Genomic DNA, 19,770 nt, shown 5'->3' with positions numbered 1-19,770 from the left:
ATATTGATAAGATGCATAGAATCATTACTGACCCAAGACAGACATGTTTTCAGAATGGACCAAATGTTTTATTGAAATAATCAAAATTATCAAATAGGCAGGGACTGGAGCTGGTGGGGGAGAAAGGATATTTATAGCCAACTGAAAATTGAAATCAATAAAGGGAATGAAAATCAGTGCTTTATTACAAGTTCAGCTAAAAAAGCCCTATACAAATTCCAAAACTGTAAGACTATCCTGTAAAGCATCTAAAACAAACAGTCCAACATCAACTAAGCAAAACTGGGGAGACTGAGCTGAGGCTACTGATGGAGAGGCAGACTATACTGAGGGGGAGCTACCGCTTACTCACCTCAGGTGCAACACAGCAATCCGAAATGGTACAATCTACATTGTGTCCCAGTGCTTTTTTACTATCGAGCATTACAGTGTACGGACCTCACCACAAGTGCTTATAACCTCCCAACAATCTGGCTCTCTGCTTCACTGGAAGAAAGAAAATTAATGCAAAAAGAATCAAACAACCCAGCTAGTTAGACAATACAGGCAAACATGAAAACTCAAGCAAAATGAGCAAAAAAGCAGTAGGTGAACCTACAAAGGGAAAACAGGGATTAACAGGGCTCACCATGCTGCATACTAAACAGACACATTGATATTGTGACTCTACTCACCACCTCTGGCTTGGGGCATTAACACATGGGATCACTCAGAAAAGGTAGGCAGGAAAATAATGGGGTTCAACACACAACGTGCTCAGCAAACACATCTGATCAAAGCTGTAACAGAAGGAGTCAACTAGTAAGTACGCAGTGTAAAAAGGCTGACTTGTGCATGTCAAGTGATCACTTTAATTACATGCCTGTAACACCAAACACTACCAGCCATGATAGAGGACAGAGGCCAAAAGAGTGATCATATGTCAACAGGTGCTTTATATAATCTGGCCCTGATTAGGGAATTGGTTCGGGGAGGAGTCAAGCCTGGGGTTGCGTTCACCAACACTACACATGATACTGTAATCACCTGCACTATAGGGGAGCATTCCCCACCACATACAGATTAAACAAACAAGATATAAATAATAAGTGAGCTTTAGAGGTTCCTGTAGACCGATTTTGTTACCCTTGGATGAAGCCAAACTAGCTGTTTCCCCGTGTTTCCAGTCTTAACGTTAAGATAATCTGCTAGCTGTAGCTTCATATTTACCGTACAGACTTCATATAACTCTAAGCAAGAAAGCAAATAAACACATTTATTAAAATTACTATAAAAAACCTCTTCCATTAAGAGAACAAACACTGGTTAAAAAAAAAAGGATACATATAGAGACGTCTATAAAAGAAATTGACAGGTGCAAAAATAGGATTTATGGTCCAAAAATATCTGTCGACAAGATAAATAAAGCACGGGAGGGATAAAGAGACACACGCTGGAGATAAGAGGAACCGGGTGAGTCAAAGGAAATTAAAGACCCTTTCATAGTTTGTGCAAAAATACCACAGACCAATTTGCAGATTCCCTGTCTCAGTTTGAAATATCATTGTTATGCTTTTGAGTTGGAGCTTAGTGTGAGTAAGCATCTCGTTATCGCACTTTTGCAGCCAGCTCTATTGGATTAACATAATCGTGAACCAGTCTGGGTTACCCAGAATACACCGATGCACAATGCAACACTACATCTCCAGCTGTGAGTGTGTATGCACGTGCCAGTTCACTTGTGGAGTGTGCATATTTGTGCAGCTATGTCCGTGAGCTAACAAGGCCCAAGTGTAGACCATGAGATCGCCATACAGGTCTATGACTTGGATGATAATTAAGACACCCGCTAACCTTCTAAATACCCAGAGAGCAAAAGAGGGGAAAAGTACACTCAAAGAGCAGGAGGAGAGGTCGAGCAACAAGACAAAGAATAAAAAACAAAAAGAACACTTCTCCAGGCAGAACTGTGACACAAAAGGACACACCATATACTCTCAAATGACCTTTTATTGCTGGGGAAGGATACAGAGTCGGCAGGCCCCTGAGCCTGTGTGCAGACATGTAACAGCAGTAGGACCATCCTTCTCTCTGCCAAGTGGAGGCAGGAGGCCATCAATAAGCCACATTCGCAGAGGAGGGCTAAGCAGAGCTCGCAAAAAAGTCCGATAGAAAACATTTAACATAGGATCAAACACAATAACTTCATAATTTCTGAAATAAATACAGCTGACAAATAATTTCTGATAATAATGTGATGCGATAATGATGGAGAAAGTGAGGGAAATGAAACTGAAGGAGACTGTAAAAGTAATTTTTGGCCTGTAATGAAAACCAGGCATTTTCCTCCTGTCCCGCTTCAGTGCGGGCAAAATGTGGCAGCCGATTCGAGTGTTATCAGGCCATTAAATAGGTGTTATTTGTCGCTATAAGCACCATAGATGTAGGGTCAATGGGGGCCTACTACGCCTACTATATGTTGTAAAAGTGAAAGCGAGACTTAAAAGCAACACGTTCTAACATGTAAGACTGAATGAAGTGTTACGTTTTGAACACAAACAAAAAGGCTTCTTTAGGTTTAGGCAACAAAGACAGTTAAGTTTGGGGAAAAACACCGTGTTTCGGCTTAAAATAACTACTTTTAAAAAGTGAAAGTGAAACTTAGGGTTTGTTAATACAAAGACATACCCGGGCGTCCTAGTTGACATCCCTGTGTTTCACACCCAACCTCCACCCCACTACAGTGGCTAAAGGTCACTGTCATTTTGCTTTATACCTTCTTTCAGTGATCTACCATGTCAATAGATAATAAAACCTACTATTGGGTGTAGTAGGCCCCTATTGACCACATCTATGGTGCTTATAGCGACCGATAACGCCTACTCAATGGCCTGAAAACGGTCTAATTGGTTGAATGTGAAGTAACAAATAATTAAAGCAAAAGAAAGTACAAAACTGGAGTACTCATTATACACTGTATGTTTACAATTGTAAGCATATGGAAATATATTTAACTTAATATAAGTTGCAGCAGTTCCTTTAAGTTCCAGCTTAGCACAGCAGTACGGGAGGTTGGATTTTGGCTGACAGTAATAAGGTGCTGTCACCCATATGTGGCAGTGATTAATGATGAAATTTTTTCAAAATAACTGAAAGACAGGCACCCATTTTTCCAAGCACCAGTCTCTGGAAATATATCCCACATTTCTAACTTTGGTGTAAGTAATGCCACTGCTCCGTGACTAAAGGGTTTCCTTCCTATTTTGTGTGTGTTTGTGTGTGAGTGAGCGTGTTTGTAAGTAGATGTGTCAGAGGGCTATTAAGGTCGGTTAGAGCCGCTCTTACTTGATGTCACATCTACCACCGTTTTACAGTGGCCGCTTTGCCTTCGGCTCAGTAGATGCACACAGAGGCGCAAACAACCACGACCACGGGCAGGAAACACGCCTGCAGGGAGCTTCTGCATCCAATAGCCGTGTGCATTTCCTCGTCTATTCACTGAACTCGCGGTCACAGCTGTGCTATTGATGTAACCGTAACCAGCTGAGTGCATCTCTGTCCTGAAGCACATCCTGACCACTACCTTGGCCTGGCTGGTGAATGATGGGATACAGAGATGAAAACAAACATCCATTCTCAAGCACAACAAATAGCCCCCATTTCTGTATGTCAACTTAAAGCAATAGTTCAACATTTTGGGGAAATACGCTTATTATTTGCTTTCTTGCCAAGAGTGAGATGAGAAGATTGTTACCACTCACATCTGTGCGCTGAAGCTACAGCCAGTAGCCTGTCAGCTTAGCTTAGCATAAAGATGGAAGCAGGAGGAAACAACAACAACTGTACATTTTTGCATCATAAAATACAGAGCATTGCATTGTGGGATTGTTGGCACAAAACAGTCTACATGCCATGGCTTTGTTTGTAATAGTGCATAAATTATACATTCAGAATTCGGACACTCAAGTAAAAAGGGGGGAGGGTAAATATAGGCTATTGTATCGTAAATTGTGAGTGACTCGGACACATCCATCCATTATCTGTAGGAGAGACAACCATTTACGCTCACATCCACACCTAAGCGCAATTTAAAGTCAACAATTAACCCGCATGTCTTTGGACTGTGGGAGAACCCGGAGAAAACCCACGCTAACACAGGGAGAACATGTAAACCCCACACAGAAGGGCCCCAAGCCGGGTTTAAACGTGACCCTCTTGCTGTGAGGCTAACTGCTGCATCACCGTGCAGCTCGATTTTGGACACAGGCAATGCGAAATACTCGTCTGCGAATATTATATATCAAGGGCTTTTATTGTAAAAGGTAAAAACGGAAGGAGTGGATCTGGTCTGTACTGCCTTTATCAAGTATAAAGTTTGCCATCTTGGTTCGGACTACGGAGTTGCACCGATATTTATGAAACAACAACCGTGTTGTTGTTTCATAAATATCAGTGCAACTCAACCGGTTCCTCACAACGTGATTGGTTAATGCCTTTATTCATGGTGCGAAAGCTCAGAAAATCGTCCTTGTTCCAAAAAAGAAATTGTTGCGTAATATTCATCTTGTGTGACAAAACAACAGTTCGAAAAAATATTTTGATGTGCGAATTAATCACACGGAAAAAAAAAAACGCAGCCGGTGTGTAACAGCCTTACGGTTGCCAGGCTACCAGCGGAGGCTCCAGGAAGTCAATGCTCTCGCTCCTCAGATAACTAAAATTTGTAATTTTTATACTTGTACAGATTAAACAAACAAGATAACAATATGTGAATTAGTGAGCTTGGTGTTGATGTGTTGATTTTTTTTTCAGGCTTTTTGCCAGGCTAGTTGTTTCCCTCTGTTTCCAGTATTTATGCTAAGCTAAACTAATCAGCTGCTGGCTGTAGCTTCATAACAATGCAAAAACAATGGTACAAGCATGTACAATAGTTTGTACTAACAATCCCACAATGCAATGCTCTGCATTTCATTGATGCAAAAAACAATTACAGTTGGTTGGGTGGCTGTTTCCTCCTTCTTCCAGGCTTTATGGCTACTGGCTACTGGCTGCAGCTTCAGTGGAAAGACATGAAAGGTGTATCAAACTTCTCATCTTGTCTCAGCAAGAAAGCTAAAAAGCGTATTTCTCAAAACTTTAAATATTTTTAGATTTCATAATGCTGCTGATGTGGTAAGGACGGTGCTGTTCTGGTTAATGTAGCGTTAGTGAGAGCAGCACATTGTACTCTGAGGTGATTCGTGATTATGGAGGCAGAACTGATGCTCTTGTCTCTGTGTGTCTGAACACATGCATGTGCCTAAATATGGTCTGGGTTTGCAGTGTGGGGGTGTAAAAAAGTGCAGATTATTGAAATTCAGGTCATCCGTTTAGTATATTATGGAAGCATATTCAGCTGCTAAACAGTACCTTCCATATAGTGCCCATATAGACCACAAAAACTGTCAATACGGAGAGTTTTCAGAGCCAGGTGTTTGTGCCTTGTGTGCAGTAGGCCTACACATGAACAGCAACTATGTACATGTTTATTACTCGTCATTCCATCCGTCTCACTGTGCTGACATGTATCAGGGCGACCGGCTATCACATTTCCAGGCTGCACCCTCACCCTTGCCTGTGGCATCACATGGCCTAATCAGTGTGGTTAGCAGAATGTAATACACCCTCACAGCTGACACTAACCCGTATAAGCATGTATTGTATGTACACAGACCTCAACAGACATGCACATTATGCAGTGCATTTTGTATATACTGAAGGAACCCATGCAAATATTAGGTCTACACACCCAAAGCCATGAGAGCAACCAGCAACCAAATGTTCAGAGGCATCTCAACATACTGCTTTAGTATAGGCAATTTACAGGTACAGGTACTTACATCTTGGATTGACACTTGGCATCCAATTGCGTATGCCATGTAAGTTTGTTTAGGTTGGTATATGCATAGTTATGCATACTGCCAAGACTACAGACATACACACAAGATTCATTCCTGTCTGTCTTATATCAGTGGTGTAAACAATTAAACCAAGACTTCATTTTTCTAACACCACACACTAACAACTGCAACAGGAAAAAAACTTCACAATAGACATTTTTCACTGCAAACATTTAGATTTTTTCATTGCCGGAACAGCACAAGTGTAATTAATACCTTTAATAATGATGCGTGAGACCAGGGTAATGGTACTCAATAGTCATAAGCAGAAACTCAATGGTCAGAGCAGAAAATGAACTTTGCTTTTGACACTTTTGATACTGTTATTATACTATTATACCAATAACTTTATATTTGTAGTTCATTTTGGACAGATCCCAACAATATGCGCACACATAGAGTGCCAGTAAATGTGTGAAGAAAGATCTCTCAGTAATATTGCAGATCACATTACAGAAAGACAACAGATTGTGTGGAGCCGCTGTATCTTTGCCACATTTTTATAATAAGTAAAAGTTGCATATTGCCCAAAATAATAAGTGTTTTTAACATTTTGACTTTGTCATTGTAGGAAAAGCACAGGTGTTACTAATAGTATTGACAATGGCTCTGTTTTATTCCCAGTGTCATAGTATGCCATGACAATGTGATACAAAAAAAAACGGAAACTGAAGCAACTAGATAGAATTCAGCCGTCATTAATTTTAATAGCTACACCTTTGCTTTTGTCACTGCGACATCAAAATGTCGCAGTGAAAAATGTTTATTTACCTTGCTGGGCGCAGCTGTAAAATATCACTATTATGACTGTTAATAGGACTTGCATACATCCATCATACACCTGGACAGTTTCATAATAAAGCTTCCATTCATCCATCCATCATCTGTAACCGCTTATTCAGTATTGCAAGGGGCTAGAGCCGATCCCAGCCGACACTGGGCGAGAAGCGTGGTACACCCTGGACAGGTCGCCTGTCAATCACAGGGCGGACGCTTAGAGACAACATTCACGCTCACATTCACACCTACGGGCAGTCAACAATAAACCTGCATGTCTTTGGACTGTGGAAGGAAGCCGGAGGACCCAGAGACTTTGACACTGGGAGAACATGCGAACTCTACTCAGAAGGGTCCGAGCCAGCCGGCCAGTTCGAACCCAGGACCCTCTTGCTGTGAGGCGACAGTGCTTACAACTGCAGCACCGTGCAGCCATAATAATAAATCTTGAATAAAGTGAAATCTGAACAACATAAATTGAGGGGATAAAAACAGCTGGTCCAATCATTGTGAGCATATGCTCTCCTCTCAGATCCCCCAAAAGTTCAATGTTCTTCAATCAAGTGTAATAATAATAATAATTCTGAGACACAACTGATTGTACAGATACAGTACACACACAGAGGACGGCACATCAGAGCAGAATTGGTTTCCCTAGTCCAACAAAGACGTTTTTTCCTGCTCTTTCCTAAGTGTCATAACAGTCAAAGTCAGGGGAAATGAAGTGGTACAGCCAGATGATAAGCTAAAAATATGGAAGTGCTCATTCTGGGCTAAGTTTGTGAGGCAAAACAAAACCAAGCAGGTGTTGATATTTACCATTGTGGGCTGAAATGGTCCCTGTTTTTCCTGACAGCTTATTGCTCTAAAACGGTAAATTCATTAAACAACAGGTTTGGAGTAAAGTCCTTGTAAATTCACTCAATTCAAAGTGTAAAAAAAAAAGTGAAATTCACTCACTAAGAAATTAGAAGCGTGGATGTTTTTTAAAGAATGAGTCTCAAATGATAACACAGGACCTTTTGTATTTAAATCCTGTTTCTGTCTTTAATGAATTGAGTTAGCGTGTACACACCTCATAATAAGGCTTTTTTGGTGCATCAACAGTGCATGCAGAAACAGAGAGGACACAGCACTCAAACCAGTTACCCAACAAAGAGAGGAAGATGAAGTAGAAATCAATTATCACACTCTCCTGTTTGCTTGCCATCCAGCAGGGCCCGCTGCCAAACCAGACCTCAGCAGTGTTGGCACACATGCTGGCTCTCAACTCCACAAACAGATCTTCCAACACAAACGCCTCGACTGCAGTTTGTTTGCTTATAGATGAGGGACGTGAGCTATCAGTAGAAAACCACACACCAGTGGACTAAAAGATGGACACGCTCACATCTGCAAAAGCTCAATCAAACGTGCAGCTATGGTACACACACATGTGTACATGCATGTGCATCGACGCTGACATAAATGCATTGTATAAATGCATTTAATCCTCTCCTTTCATACCTATGAGCAGAATGACCACACAGCTTTACATTTCACATAGAGGATGCAAAACTCAGTCTTCTACTATGCTCGTTGCCATTATGGAGGTCCCCTGGCCATCTTTTTGTGTGCAAACAATGCCATTTAAGTAAGGTCTAGAAATAGATTGTCATATTAATTAGTTGAAGGTGTATCTATCCAATTTGTAACATTACAGGTACAAATAATTGGTATAATATGGCATGCTTGTTTCTCAATAGCCCAGAGCTGGACTTTAATTACCTCCGTTTAATTGCTTCTCCTCTGTTGGTCATTGCTGGACCCAGATGGTGGTTAACAGAATAGTTTGACATTTTGGGAAATACTTGTATTTGCTTTCTCGCCAAGAATTAGATGAGACGATTGATACCACTTTCATATCTGTCATTTAAATATGAAGCTACAGCCTGCAGCCAGTTAGCTTAGCTTTGCACAAAGAATGGAAACAGGGGGAAACAGCTAGGTAACAGAACACGTCTGACAGCACCTCTGAAACTCATTAATAAACAAGTATCTCGTTTGTTTAATCTGTACAAAAACTGAAGTGCAAAAAAGACAAATCACGGCTTTATAGCAGATGATGGGGAGAGACTAAAGTAAGTCGCTGCTCCAGGCCAAGAAAACAAACAAGATATAACATGTTATTTAATGAGCTTTAGAGGTGCTGGTAGGTGGGTTTTGTTATCTTTCAACAGAACCAAATTAGCTGTTTCCCTGTTTCCCATTTTTATGCTAATCTAAGCTAACTGTCTCTGGCTATAGCTTCATAATTAAATAACCGACCAGCTAGCTGCTTAAAGGTGCAGTGTGTAGGATCTAGCATCTAGCTGTGAGGTTGCATATTGTAACCAACTTCTCTTGTGTGCCTAGCGTGTGGGAGAACTACAGTGGCTGACACGAAAACTGTGAAAACACGAATGGCTCTGTCTAGACCCGGTGATTTGTTTGTCCGTTCTGGGCTACTGTAGAAACATGGCAGCCGGCTCCGTGAAGAGGACCTGCCAAGCCCCAAGGAAGAAATTTTTGGATGGAATTTCAACTTCTGTATCTGTCACGTGATGCCATTGGGCCCAAAAAGACTTTTTCCCATAGACTTACATTGGGAAAGAGACGTCTGTAAATCAGCGGATTCTTTTTTTATGAGGTGAATCAACTTCCCAGTACGAACACTTGAATAGCCCTTATTTAAATCATTGAGTCCTAAAAGTTGTAAAATCACTAATAGCCGAATCCAGAGTTATTTTCCTTCCTCCGTTCATGTGAATGAGCCCCAGACCGAAGGCTTGGAGGCGGAGTTAAAGGAAACGCTACTGTGCTTGCTTCATGGGCCCAATGAATGCGGAAGATCGCCGGAAGACCCGGGTACTTTATCACTCGGCAGTCGAGCCATTTTAGCTTCATGTGCCACTGAGAAACTCTCATAGGAATGAACGGGAGCCTGCCTACAATGCTGTATCCAGTTCTCTTTATACATCCATGGGACTCGCTCTCTATGTAGATATAAACGGCTCATTCTAAGCTAACTAAAACACAGCGATCTTAGTTTCAGGATATTATACGCTAAAGAAAATATTAATATTATATTCCATTTCTACCAGCTTGGCTGATAAAGGCTCCTTTGTCACCCTGTATGACCACATCCCCGTTATAAATATTACAAAGTAATAAACCACAGCTATTCATTTGCATAACATGAGCAATACCCAATGGGCCGGGGACCTCCACAATGGCAGCCAGAGTGTGTTACATCACCTGAAAGCCCACTACAAATGAGAAGAATGACATTCCACATCTCTGTTGAATCCTCTCTTTTCTCTTTCAGAGCTGAGCAGACTCAGTTTGACTGGAGTGTAATTAGTCTTCACAGACAGTCCTGGGAGCTGACAGGAGGCACTGTGGGAATCCGCGATCGGGCAGAGTGGGGATTAAACATTTCAAACAGTATGTGACGTTTTCAAATTCCCGTTGCCATGGTCACCCCTGTCCCGCGAGGTCTGACCCGTCTCACTGGACTCTTCCTCGTCGTCCACGTCGAGCTGTTCGTCTTTCTTCTTGATGTAGCGCTCATAGAGCACCATAACGACGCCCATCACCCAGGCCGACACGGTGCCGGCGGCAAAGATGACGAAGCCGATGACTACAAAGAAGAGGTAGTCCCAGGAGCCCAGAGTCTGGTGACATAACGTCCGTAGCTGGATGCCCACCTCGCCCAGACGACGGCCCTGCATGTCAGCGGGTGAGCCGCACACCGTCTGGCCCTCATCTGTCACACAGACACACAGCAAGAAGGAAGGATTAAGGATTCATCATAGCTCAAAAGAATACCTCAACATGTTTGGTTAGGAATGCAAAAATTTAACAGGTCAGCTGTCCTGGAGTGACATCATTCAGACTATTGAGTCATCTTGTTCTGTGCAGGGCTCGCATTTCTTCACGACATTAATCCAGGACATTCTGAATACACATAATTGTCCTTTGACATTAGGAAGTAAATCTGCATTAGATCTTGTTTTTGTTTCGTAAAGCAGGATAACCACATGCATACATAATTAATTTTAAAGTCCCTGAAAAGTTGGTTTAAAATCTTAATATTTTTTTCAATAACATTAAATATTCTTGACTAAATAAGCAACCATCGAAGTTAAAGTTGGGAAAAAACTCCCCCAAAATTTAGCTAATCTGCTTCATCTGGACACTGGAAAACATAACCTGATTGGTGCACAGAAGTACGTGACATCACCTTGTACCAACTGAGTGCCGCCCACCTCAACTCAGTGAGAAAACCACAGACAAAAACACAAATAAAGAAATCCTGTGCTCCTAATCTGCAAGATTTCACAGACCGGAGGAAAACCTTCCGTTACGGGTTAGATTTTTTAAAGCCTGCACAGATGAGGAGGTGCAGAAGTCTTGTTTTCTCTCAGAACACTTTAATTACAATATGCTGAAAGGTTATTATGGAATTTTTGCCCAACGATGCCAAAAACGTGTTCCCTGCTGAAGCTTTAAATGCATTTAACTGCTGATCTCCTTTAATATCAAGTAAATCTACATACATACAGCAAACATATACACAGCTTTGGCATACAATTATCATATATCATCACTTAAAGGATCCTTTAATGTTGTGAGAGACATAACAGAACGCACAAGTAACTTAGCGAGGAAAATATTGTACATGTGGCATTAAGCAGAGCAGCCTGTTAAATAATTCATATATAACTTTATATCGTTTTGCATAACATTTATAAATGACAGCAAAGTGAGCTGAAGATATGACACATTCAGGCTCACGCAGCTAAAAGAGCAGCAGAAAACTGCACTTGCATATCAAAATTGCCTTCTTTATCAGGAAACTACAAGGAGCTTTAGGAGCATCATGAAGAGTCTTGAGTTGGTGCAGCATTGAATTACAAAAAAAAGAAAAAAAAAGAAATTATGGATGAATTATTCAAACTCCTTTAACCCCCACAGGATTAGAGAGTGACATGGGCCTTTGTGTCTGCCTGAAACCACAGATAATAAGGTTTCTCATCATCAGGCACCGGGTACGACTATACGACTAAGCTGAAATCCTCAAATCCTAATAAAAATGTTAAGTTCCCTCTCGTTCAGAAAACTACAGTAGGTGGATCCAATTCTTTTTAAAAAGGCCTATCAGTCAAATACGCCACACGATGGATGTTGAGCTCTGCAGCGACTGACGAGAGGCATTTTCTAGAAAATAATCCCGAAGCCTGGCTGAGTCTTTTGTTAACTATGTGAGCAGAAACACACAGCACAACACAACAGAGTGTTGCCGTCTCCATACGGCCACTGTTTTTAATTGGCTTCTGCTTTTTCAAAGCTTTTGTGCAACGAAGGGGGGGAGTCCCACTGGGAGAGATGAAAAGACTTGGAAGTTTCTGCACACTGAACAGTTTTCTGTAACTCTATTTCTACACCAACAACCTTGAAGTATGCATCCTCATTTTGCTGGCATATTTTGCTATGAATTAAATATGGTTATATGTGCATACATTATGTGAATACAGGAACATGTGTAGATTCTGCATTTAGACGTGCTGCTTTGACTCTCTGCACCCGCTGCAAGATATTTTGGGAGAAGGTGAACCGTGACACTTTACACATTTTAATGGTGTTATAGATATGTCTGAGTTTGATGTTAATGGTATAGAATTGTATTAAGTTTCACTGATTTCGTATTTCATGCTGCAAATTGGTCTCAGAGACACACACTGTCATTGCACAAAAAACATCCTTTAGTTCAGTGGCTCCCAAACTTTCAAATTCTAGTGTTTTCGTTACCTTAGAATGAGCCGTTTATATCTACGTACAGAGCGGGTCCTCTTCAAGGAGCCGGCCGGCATGTTTCTACAGTAGCCCAGAACGGACAAACCAAACACTGGCTCTAGATAGAGACATTCCCGTTTTCGCATAGGCCACCGTAGTTCTCCTATACGCTTGGCACACGGGAGAAGTTGCAGTTGGTTGCACGCTGCACCTTTAACCGTTTATGTATTACTGTTTCAACCAAACCATTTATCAAATACTTTTTTTTTAAGATCATTTTTTTGGGCATTTTGGAAATGTGGAGAGCGAGAGAGGTATGATATTCAACAAAGGTCCCAAGGCTGGAATCAAACCCGGGGCATTGCATTAATGTGACATGCGCTGTAACTACTACAAAGGCGCTCCTTTATCAAATACTTTCAACCAACCATTTCACTTGTTTATCAATTAATTTTCGGTATTTATACAAACTGATTATTCATTAATTTTGGCTAATTATTTCAAATGGTTATTATTTTTTAGTTGACTATTCAAACCATCACTTTTAGATAACTATTTCCAACTTCTCTGCCAGCTAATAGTTTTCATGCACTCTCAGTAGCAGTAACGCTACGGCGGCGTTAAGGTGTTATTACTGACTCAGACTGGTGGGAGGTGTGATTCGACAGAGGCAGAGAGAGCAATCATGCTGTAGCTTTCAATCAAACTGCTTGATAAGTTCATATAATTGGACGACAGAGGTGTACTTTTTTCCTAATATTTTATTCATTCGGTGCATTATCCTCCGTTCTTATCCTCAGACGAGCTCTTCTTTGTGCCTCGCAGATCTGAAAACGAGAACACGAGAACAGTCAGCCTCTCTAAGCTCCATCTATCATCGAGAATTCAACGCTGATCCTCTCAAAGGCTACTGCTGTGCGCTGTTCACACAATATGCTGTTAGACCATATCAACATCCATACATGCATGCACACTCCCTCTTAACATAAACTATGCATGCACAAACCCCCTACAGGAGACTTGATTTCCCATCTTCTACGTGTGTCCTTGCAGAGTCTGCTTACATGTGTGTGCACGTGTCCTTGTGTGTGTGTGTGTGTGTGCCTGACAGCGAGGAAGGAAACCCTTCTGGCTTCACCCCCCTCTCCTTCCCTCCCTCTCCCCTAAAGGGACTGGCATCAAAGAAGAGGGCTTTCCCTCCCTCCTTCCCCCATCCACACTCTGCTCTATTTCTAGACGCTCTCTCCTTATATAACAGCTGAAAGAGTGCTAATCTAGCCAGGAAGGCGAGACAGAGGAGAATCTGTTGGTTCCTTCCTGAAGCTTTCTCTCCCTCTTCCTCTCTCTCTCTATCTCTCGCTGGCCATTGATGCGTTTCCCTAAACCGAGGAGACAAGCGAGCCGTGTTGCATGAACCAGGTGCGACCCAGGCGAGAGTTAACAAGGCTTCGGAGACAAGAAACACGGCCGTCTCCAAAATGTTATCCTTCTGTTTCCTCCCCTCAAGCGCTCAAAGTGTGCTCTATCTGCGTTTGTGTGTATGAGTGTACGCATCAGTGAATGTGTATTGGTGAATGTGACTTTCCACATGCTTTTCAAGAGTTTAATAAGCTTCTTGTGCTGTCTGCTTGAAAGAGATGGACAGACTGAGCGTATACATAACAAGAGAGGTAGAGAATGTGTGAGTATCTATGTGTCCGCCTTCTCCCTTGCTGGCAGCTGCCACTGGAAGAGGCTCCACTCCAAATTAAGCGAGACAAAAGGCAACGAGCAGCAGGAAAATAGGACAGCTCTTGCAGGACTTGTTTTGGCCTAAGCTGCACGGGGACTATAGTATGTGTGGGAGAGAGAAGCAGGGGATGCCTCTTTAGTAAGCGTGGCGGGTGTATTATAACTATGGTGTTAGAATTATGACTGGCTTCTTGCTCAGTAAGACTCACTATAAATAGCTGCTGCCCTTTTGCATAGTGACACATCCACGCCAAAGCATGAGCATAATAACTCAGAAAGATTGTTGAATATCAGACACATCCATCAGCTGGACGGCGATAAAACAAAAATCGATATCTGATGGTGAAACTATGATCCATTAATCACATCCGCAGCACTGTATCCCTATAGCCGGATAAATTAGAGATTGATTAGTCATTTCTAGATAAAAGACTCTCTTGTTTTCCTCCCAAACTGCAGAGCGCAGAGCTGAATTAATGAACAGCTGCCAGAAAAGAAATCTAATGGCTCCCTGCCTCCGATCTTCTTTCACCCTCTTTGCTATTTGATAGTCTGAATGCTGTCACGCTCCACCGCCGTCACCTGCGCGCGTCTCATGAAAGCTGAGAGAGGGGTGAACTTCGCAGACTTCTCCAAACTTCATGACGGTTACATATGTGTATATACCGTACATGTACAACAACATATTTTGCACAACACACTATCTACCTACCACAGCTAACACAATAGAATTGTGGGTGATGATGGCATGGTGTTATCTGTTGTGTGTTTACTCAAAGGTGCAGACGTGCATTTTTAAAGAGGACATGCTTTTGTGCTTTTTCCCTTTCCTTTAGTGTGTTATATAGTTTTTTGTGCATGTAAAAGGTCTGCAAAGTTACAAAGTCCACGCCAAAGAGACTTACTCTCCCCCACAGAAACACTGCTCTTGAACTGCCTGAAACGCCTTACTTGAAGTCAAGCCTTTTCTTCCGTAACGTGGTGATCCGTAACACATTTGTTGTGTCAGTCAGTTGGGACGGCGTTATCAGCTGTAACCGGTGTATGAGACCATTGCTGAGCGGCGGCTCTCATGCACACGCTCACATGCACTAAAAGCACATGTGGCCGGCCCGGCTATGTTAACAAAGCACGGAGAAGCTCTGATTACAACACACACAGAGGGAGAGTGACTTAATTCTCTGCTCAGGTAGTCATTATTCCTCTATATCTTTACATAGCAGATGGTTGTCTGATGTTATATTAATGCTCTGAATATCGTATAGAGCACCTTTAATGGCTTATAGAGCATTAGTAAATGATTTATCAACCATTTATAACACCATTAATTACAACTTATAACACCTTTATAACGGGTGCATTAATCAGAAAGTGGTACCAATTTAATTTTACCTGCTATTTAAAGTTGTCTGCTTTCTCTTTCATAACTATTTATAAGATGTTCCCAATTGATATTGAATGCTGCATTTCTCTTATGAAAAGGCGCAAACTAAATAAGTTTTCATCTTTTAATGGAATACAGGCTGATTATTGAGGGCAGCCACCAGCTAAAGGCCACATTAGTTTACATAACCGGGCATTATCTAATAATTAATAACTGGGGCAGCAATCCTTATATGTGATTGGCTCTCTGGGGCCTATCCACTTGACTCTATTAGGAAAAAAGCAACAGTAATAAAAGGTCATGCTGTGATTATGTCACCTTGTATGCACACACAAAAAAGCATTACTACTACTACTACTAATAATAATAATTAATAAATAAGCATTATTTACTCTTCCTGTTGGAATAAAAGAATTGTTAATTATTTAACTGCAAAGTTATGTGTTTTTGATACCTTCACTTTTTTGCATTAAAAGGGACTGTTTGTAACTTCTTACACGTATAAATCTACAGGTCGGGATCCCATGCGTGCTCGCATATGTGCGTGTGGCTACGCTGTTCAGACCGCTCCTCTGCCTGCTTGCCTTCACTCACACAACGCGCGCGTTCTCGCTCCACCTCACGTTCATGAAGAGATGGTTTAGTTCTGAGAATATCTAGTGAATGTACAGTGGACGTTTGTGCAGGAATAACTGCTGCAGCTCCTCCAGACCAACAGAGGTTTCCCGTGTCTTGTGAAGTGACGGGGCTCCGCAGCGAGTAACGTTGTCATCTCCGACCGGGTGCTGGTGTCTTCCCTGTTTCCTCCAGCCGCGGTCAGGGATGATAACGTTTCTCTTTCTGCTCCAGCCCCGGCACCAACCCGCTTTTCCTGCTTCAGCCTCCGGGGCTGAGGCAGGAAAAGCCAACACTAGGATCAGCAGTGATTCATGGAGAGACCTTCGTCTGGTCAGCTAACATTACTGCCAAGCAGCTGAAATATGTGATATTGTGGTTTTAACTGACCTGTGTCGCCTCACTGTTTTGAGCGATGCTCGTACATGTCTATTTAGAGCGAGCAAGTGCGAGCCCGACGCTGACTTTCGTTGACTTAACAGCCACAGGTTCGCTGTTAAGAAGCATTTCTGAAAGTTACAAACAGTCCCTTTAAATCATACCAGGATGTTTGCTGAAATTGATTGGATGTGGCACCACAGCCCCACCAATGAAACATTTCCAACAGCCGCCACTGCTTGTATGAATAAAACAGATAATTGATATAAAAACCTTGGAACTTGAAGCCCTCCAGGTGGACCCACAGACACAGGTCCTCGTTGTCGCACTCGCAGCTCCACGGGTTCCCGCTGAGCCCCACGGACCGCAGGTTGGGCAGCGCGATCAGTGACGTGATGTTGACGTGAGTCAGGTTGTTGCGACTCACGTCCAGCACCTGCAGGGCCGCGTTCTCCACGAAGGCGTCCTGGTGGAGGTCCGAGAGCCCCGGGTTGTCCGTCATCCTTAGCATCACCAGGCTCGCCAAAGGGCCAAAGGTCCTGTCCTCGATCCGCACCAAGGTGTTGAAGGAGAGGTCCAGGTAGGCCAGCTTCCGGAGGTTCCCAAAGGTGGACTCGGAGATCTCCGTGAGGGAGTTGTTGCTGCAGTCCAGGTAGACCAGGTCGGACAGGTAGTTGAGAGACAGCGGCGGCAGCTCCACGATGCGGTTGTTGGAGATGATGAGCTGCCGCGTGGCCAGAGGCAGGTTCACCGGGAAGCTGGTGAGATGCTGTCCGGCGCACTGGACCACCAGCTGGTCATCACAAACACACCTGTCCGGGCAGCCGGTAGAAAGCACCGGAGATGAGTTCACGGTGATGAAGAGGATGAAGAGGAGAAAGAGGAGGACTATGAGCCGCGAGGGTTGCGCGCTTGGCTGCGCGTCAAAACGCATGACACCGCCGAGGGCTTCATCCAGAGAGAGTCAGACGCGCTCACATTCTTCATTGATACATCCTCCAGCCAAGTTGTTTATTCTATGAAATGATTTTCCACCAACCAACCAACCAACCAACAACCAGAGGTCAAACCTATAACGCGGTGCCCTTGGCAACCTCTCCTCTCTCGCCTCTTGCGCGTAATGTCTCAGTCAGTCCATCCTGTCGTCGCTTCTTCTGGATCCGGCGCGCATGTGATCCGCTGCTGCTGCTGCTGTGTTGAACTTGACTTAACCAGATGCCTTCATGCCCTTTTTCGAAAGTTCATATGCATTTATCGGGTTTCTTCCATCGCACGTCGTAAAACGCTCACATGCGTCCTCTCGTGCTGCGCTGCGTGCAATGATGAACGGTCAGTTGTTCCTACATGTGTGCCATCCTCTCTCTCGCTCTCCGAAACTGAATCCAAACACAAGGGGGGCGCACTGAGCTGCGCGCGGGTGGAGGAGGGGGGGTGCGTTGGGGAGTGATCTCTCGCTTTGGAGTGAGCTGGAGAGAGAGAGGGGAAGCTCCGGGCAGCAGAGCTAATGGAAGAAGAAAAAAAAAAAAAGTGGACATGGAGGCCAGCAAAGTGTAATCCATGCATGTTTGGAACCGACTGTAATAATAGAATATAAACTTTATTGTCATTGAAAACAACGAAAAACAGTTTAGCAGCTCTTGGCAGTAAAAGCAAACATAAAAACATTCAAATCAAAATGTAGACAAATAAATGGATCATAAAGTGCAGGTGCCATGATTATGGTTCAGCAGCTAGTGTCCTCAGCCTTGGGGGGGGTTCTACACACTTGACTGCCTGTGGGTAAAAGCTATTCCGTAGTCTGTGTGTGTGTTTTGTCCTGTATCTCCTTCCAGAGGGTAGGGGAGTAAACAGTCCATGTCCAGGGTGGGTGGGGTCTTTAGAAATACAGCTGGCTTTCTTGTGGAGCCGGCCAGCGTATAGGTCACTGAGGGGGGGTAATGTGGTCCCAATCACTTTTTCAGATGACCTACAGCTGCAGGCACAGTGACCCCCATCTACACATGCCTCAGGTGTGTGCTGGAACCTGCATCCATGAAGATGTGTTTGTGTATGGAAACATCTGTTTGTGGGTATGCACTTTTTTATCAGGTGTATGTGTCTGTGTGGAGGTGGAACAAAAAGCAGGTGCACCTATCCCAGGTGTCAGGTGCACCTGCCTAGCAGCTAGTTTGGCACGTCCTCAAACAAAGCTAGCTAGAGCGGAGCTGGAGTGGAGTCCGAAGAGTTTGGTTCGATTGATCAATCACGACAGCACAGCTTACCAACCACTGCCCCAGGGCTCTGAAAGCTCACAGTCTTACCGTGTTTTCACTGATTAATGCTAATTTCACGGAAACTGTATTTGGGAATATACAGCACTGAAGCACAATAACAAGGGACATGATGAGGCCCTTAATTAAGCTTGGACCTGCTTTATTTTTTAAATCAAAAAGCAGGTGCACCTGACACCTGGGATATTGTATGTGATCAGATCACATGGAAACGAGAGTGGGGCAGTGTTAACAATGTGTGAGAGAGGGGGGGGAGATCCCTATCAGCCTCTCTACACCACTCAGACCTGCAGAATATGTGCACTGAGCCTTTCACAATAACGTCTGACATATCAGCCCGGATTCAAACCGTACCCAGCCAGCTGATGATGGGACGAGATGAGACGGGACAGGGTGGTCTCAGGCAGCGGTTGTTTTCCCTCCTCTCTCTCTCTCTCTCTCTGGTCTCAGTATGAGTCCTGAGTCTATTCTTGGTTCTCTGTGTAGGTGTTGAAGTGCTGAATCAGACTCAGCATGATGGAGGAGGAGGAGGAGGACAGATGTGCGGCTGACAGTGTATACATGAAAGAGAAAGTACCCCCCAGAGTAGACAACCCTGCTGCACACTGACCACGCTCACACACAGTGAAGCTGAACCTTTCTGCCTGGCTGTATGTGTATTCCCCTGGTGACAGAAAATAGAGCAGGAAGGCCTGCAGGCATGCATAACCTAATGCTTTCTCACACTTGCCATCCTGTGGACTGAACTAATCCACACAGCTGTTTTGTGTCAAGGATGTTCAGTGACTTTATGAGGACATCTAGTGACGGATGCTGGGTAATGTTTTTACACAGTGAGCAGCTGCCGTGCAACAATCTTCTTCCTTGCTGATGGTTTGTA

The 19,770-nt window shown here is 43.3% G+C and overlaps 1 protein-coding gene across 1 annotated transcript; it reads right to left on the bottom strand.

The window, feature by feature from the left end:
- Positions 1-9,705: 9,705 nt before the first annotated feature.
- Positions 9,706-18,028, bottom strand: LOC119498693 (leucine-rich repeat-containing protein 52-like). Its single transcript, XM_037787734.1, has 2 exons — positions 16,894-18,028; positions 9,706-10,482 (listed from the first exon to the last, which is right to left on the bottom strand). Exons 1-2 carry the CDS (start codon positions 17,552-17,554, stop codon positions 10,154-10,156), a joined length of 990 nt encoding a protein of 329 aa, XP_037643662.1. The 5' UTR covers positions 17,555-18,028; the 3' UTR covers positions 9,706-10,153.
- Positions 18,029-19,770: the final 1,742 nt, after the last annotated feature.

The sequence above is a fragment of the Sebastes umbrosus genome, chromosome 12 (genome assembly GCF_015220745.1).
Source record: "Sebastes umbrosus isolate fSebUmb1 chromosome 12, fSebUmb1.pri, whole genome shotgun sequence".
Classification (NCBI taxonomy): Eukaryota; Metazoa; Chordata; class Actinopteri; order Perciformes; family Sebastidae; genus Sebastes; species Sebastes umbrosus.
This window is presented reverse-complemented; position numbering and strand designations above follow the sequence as displayed.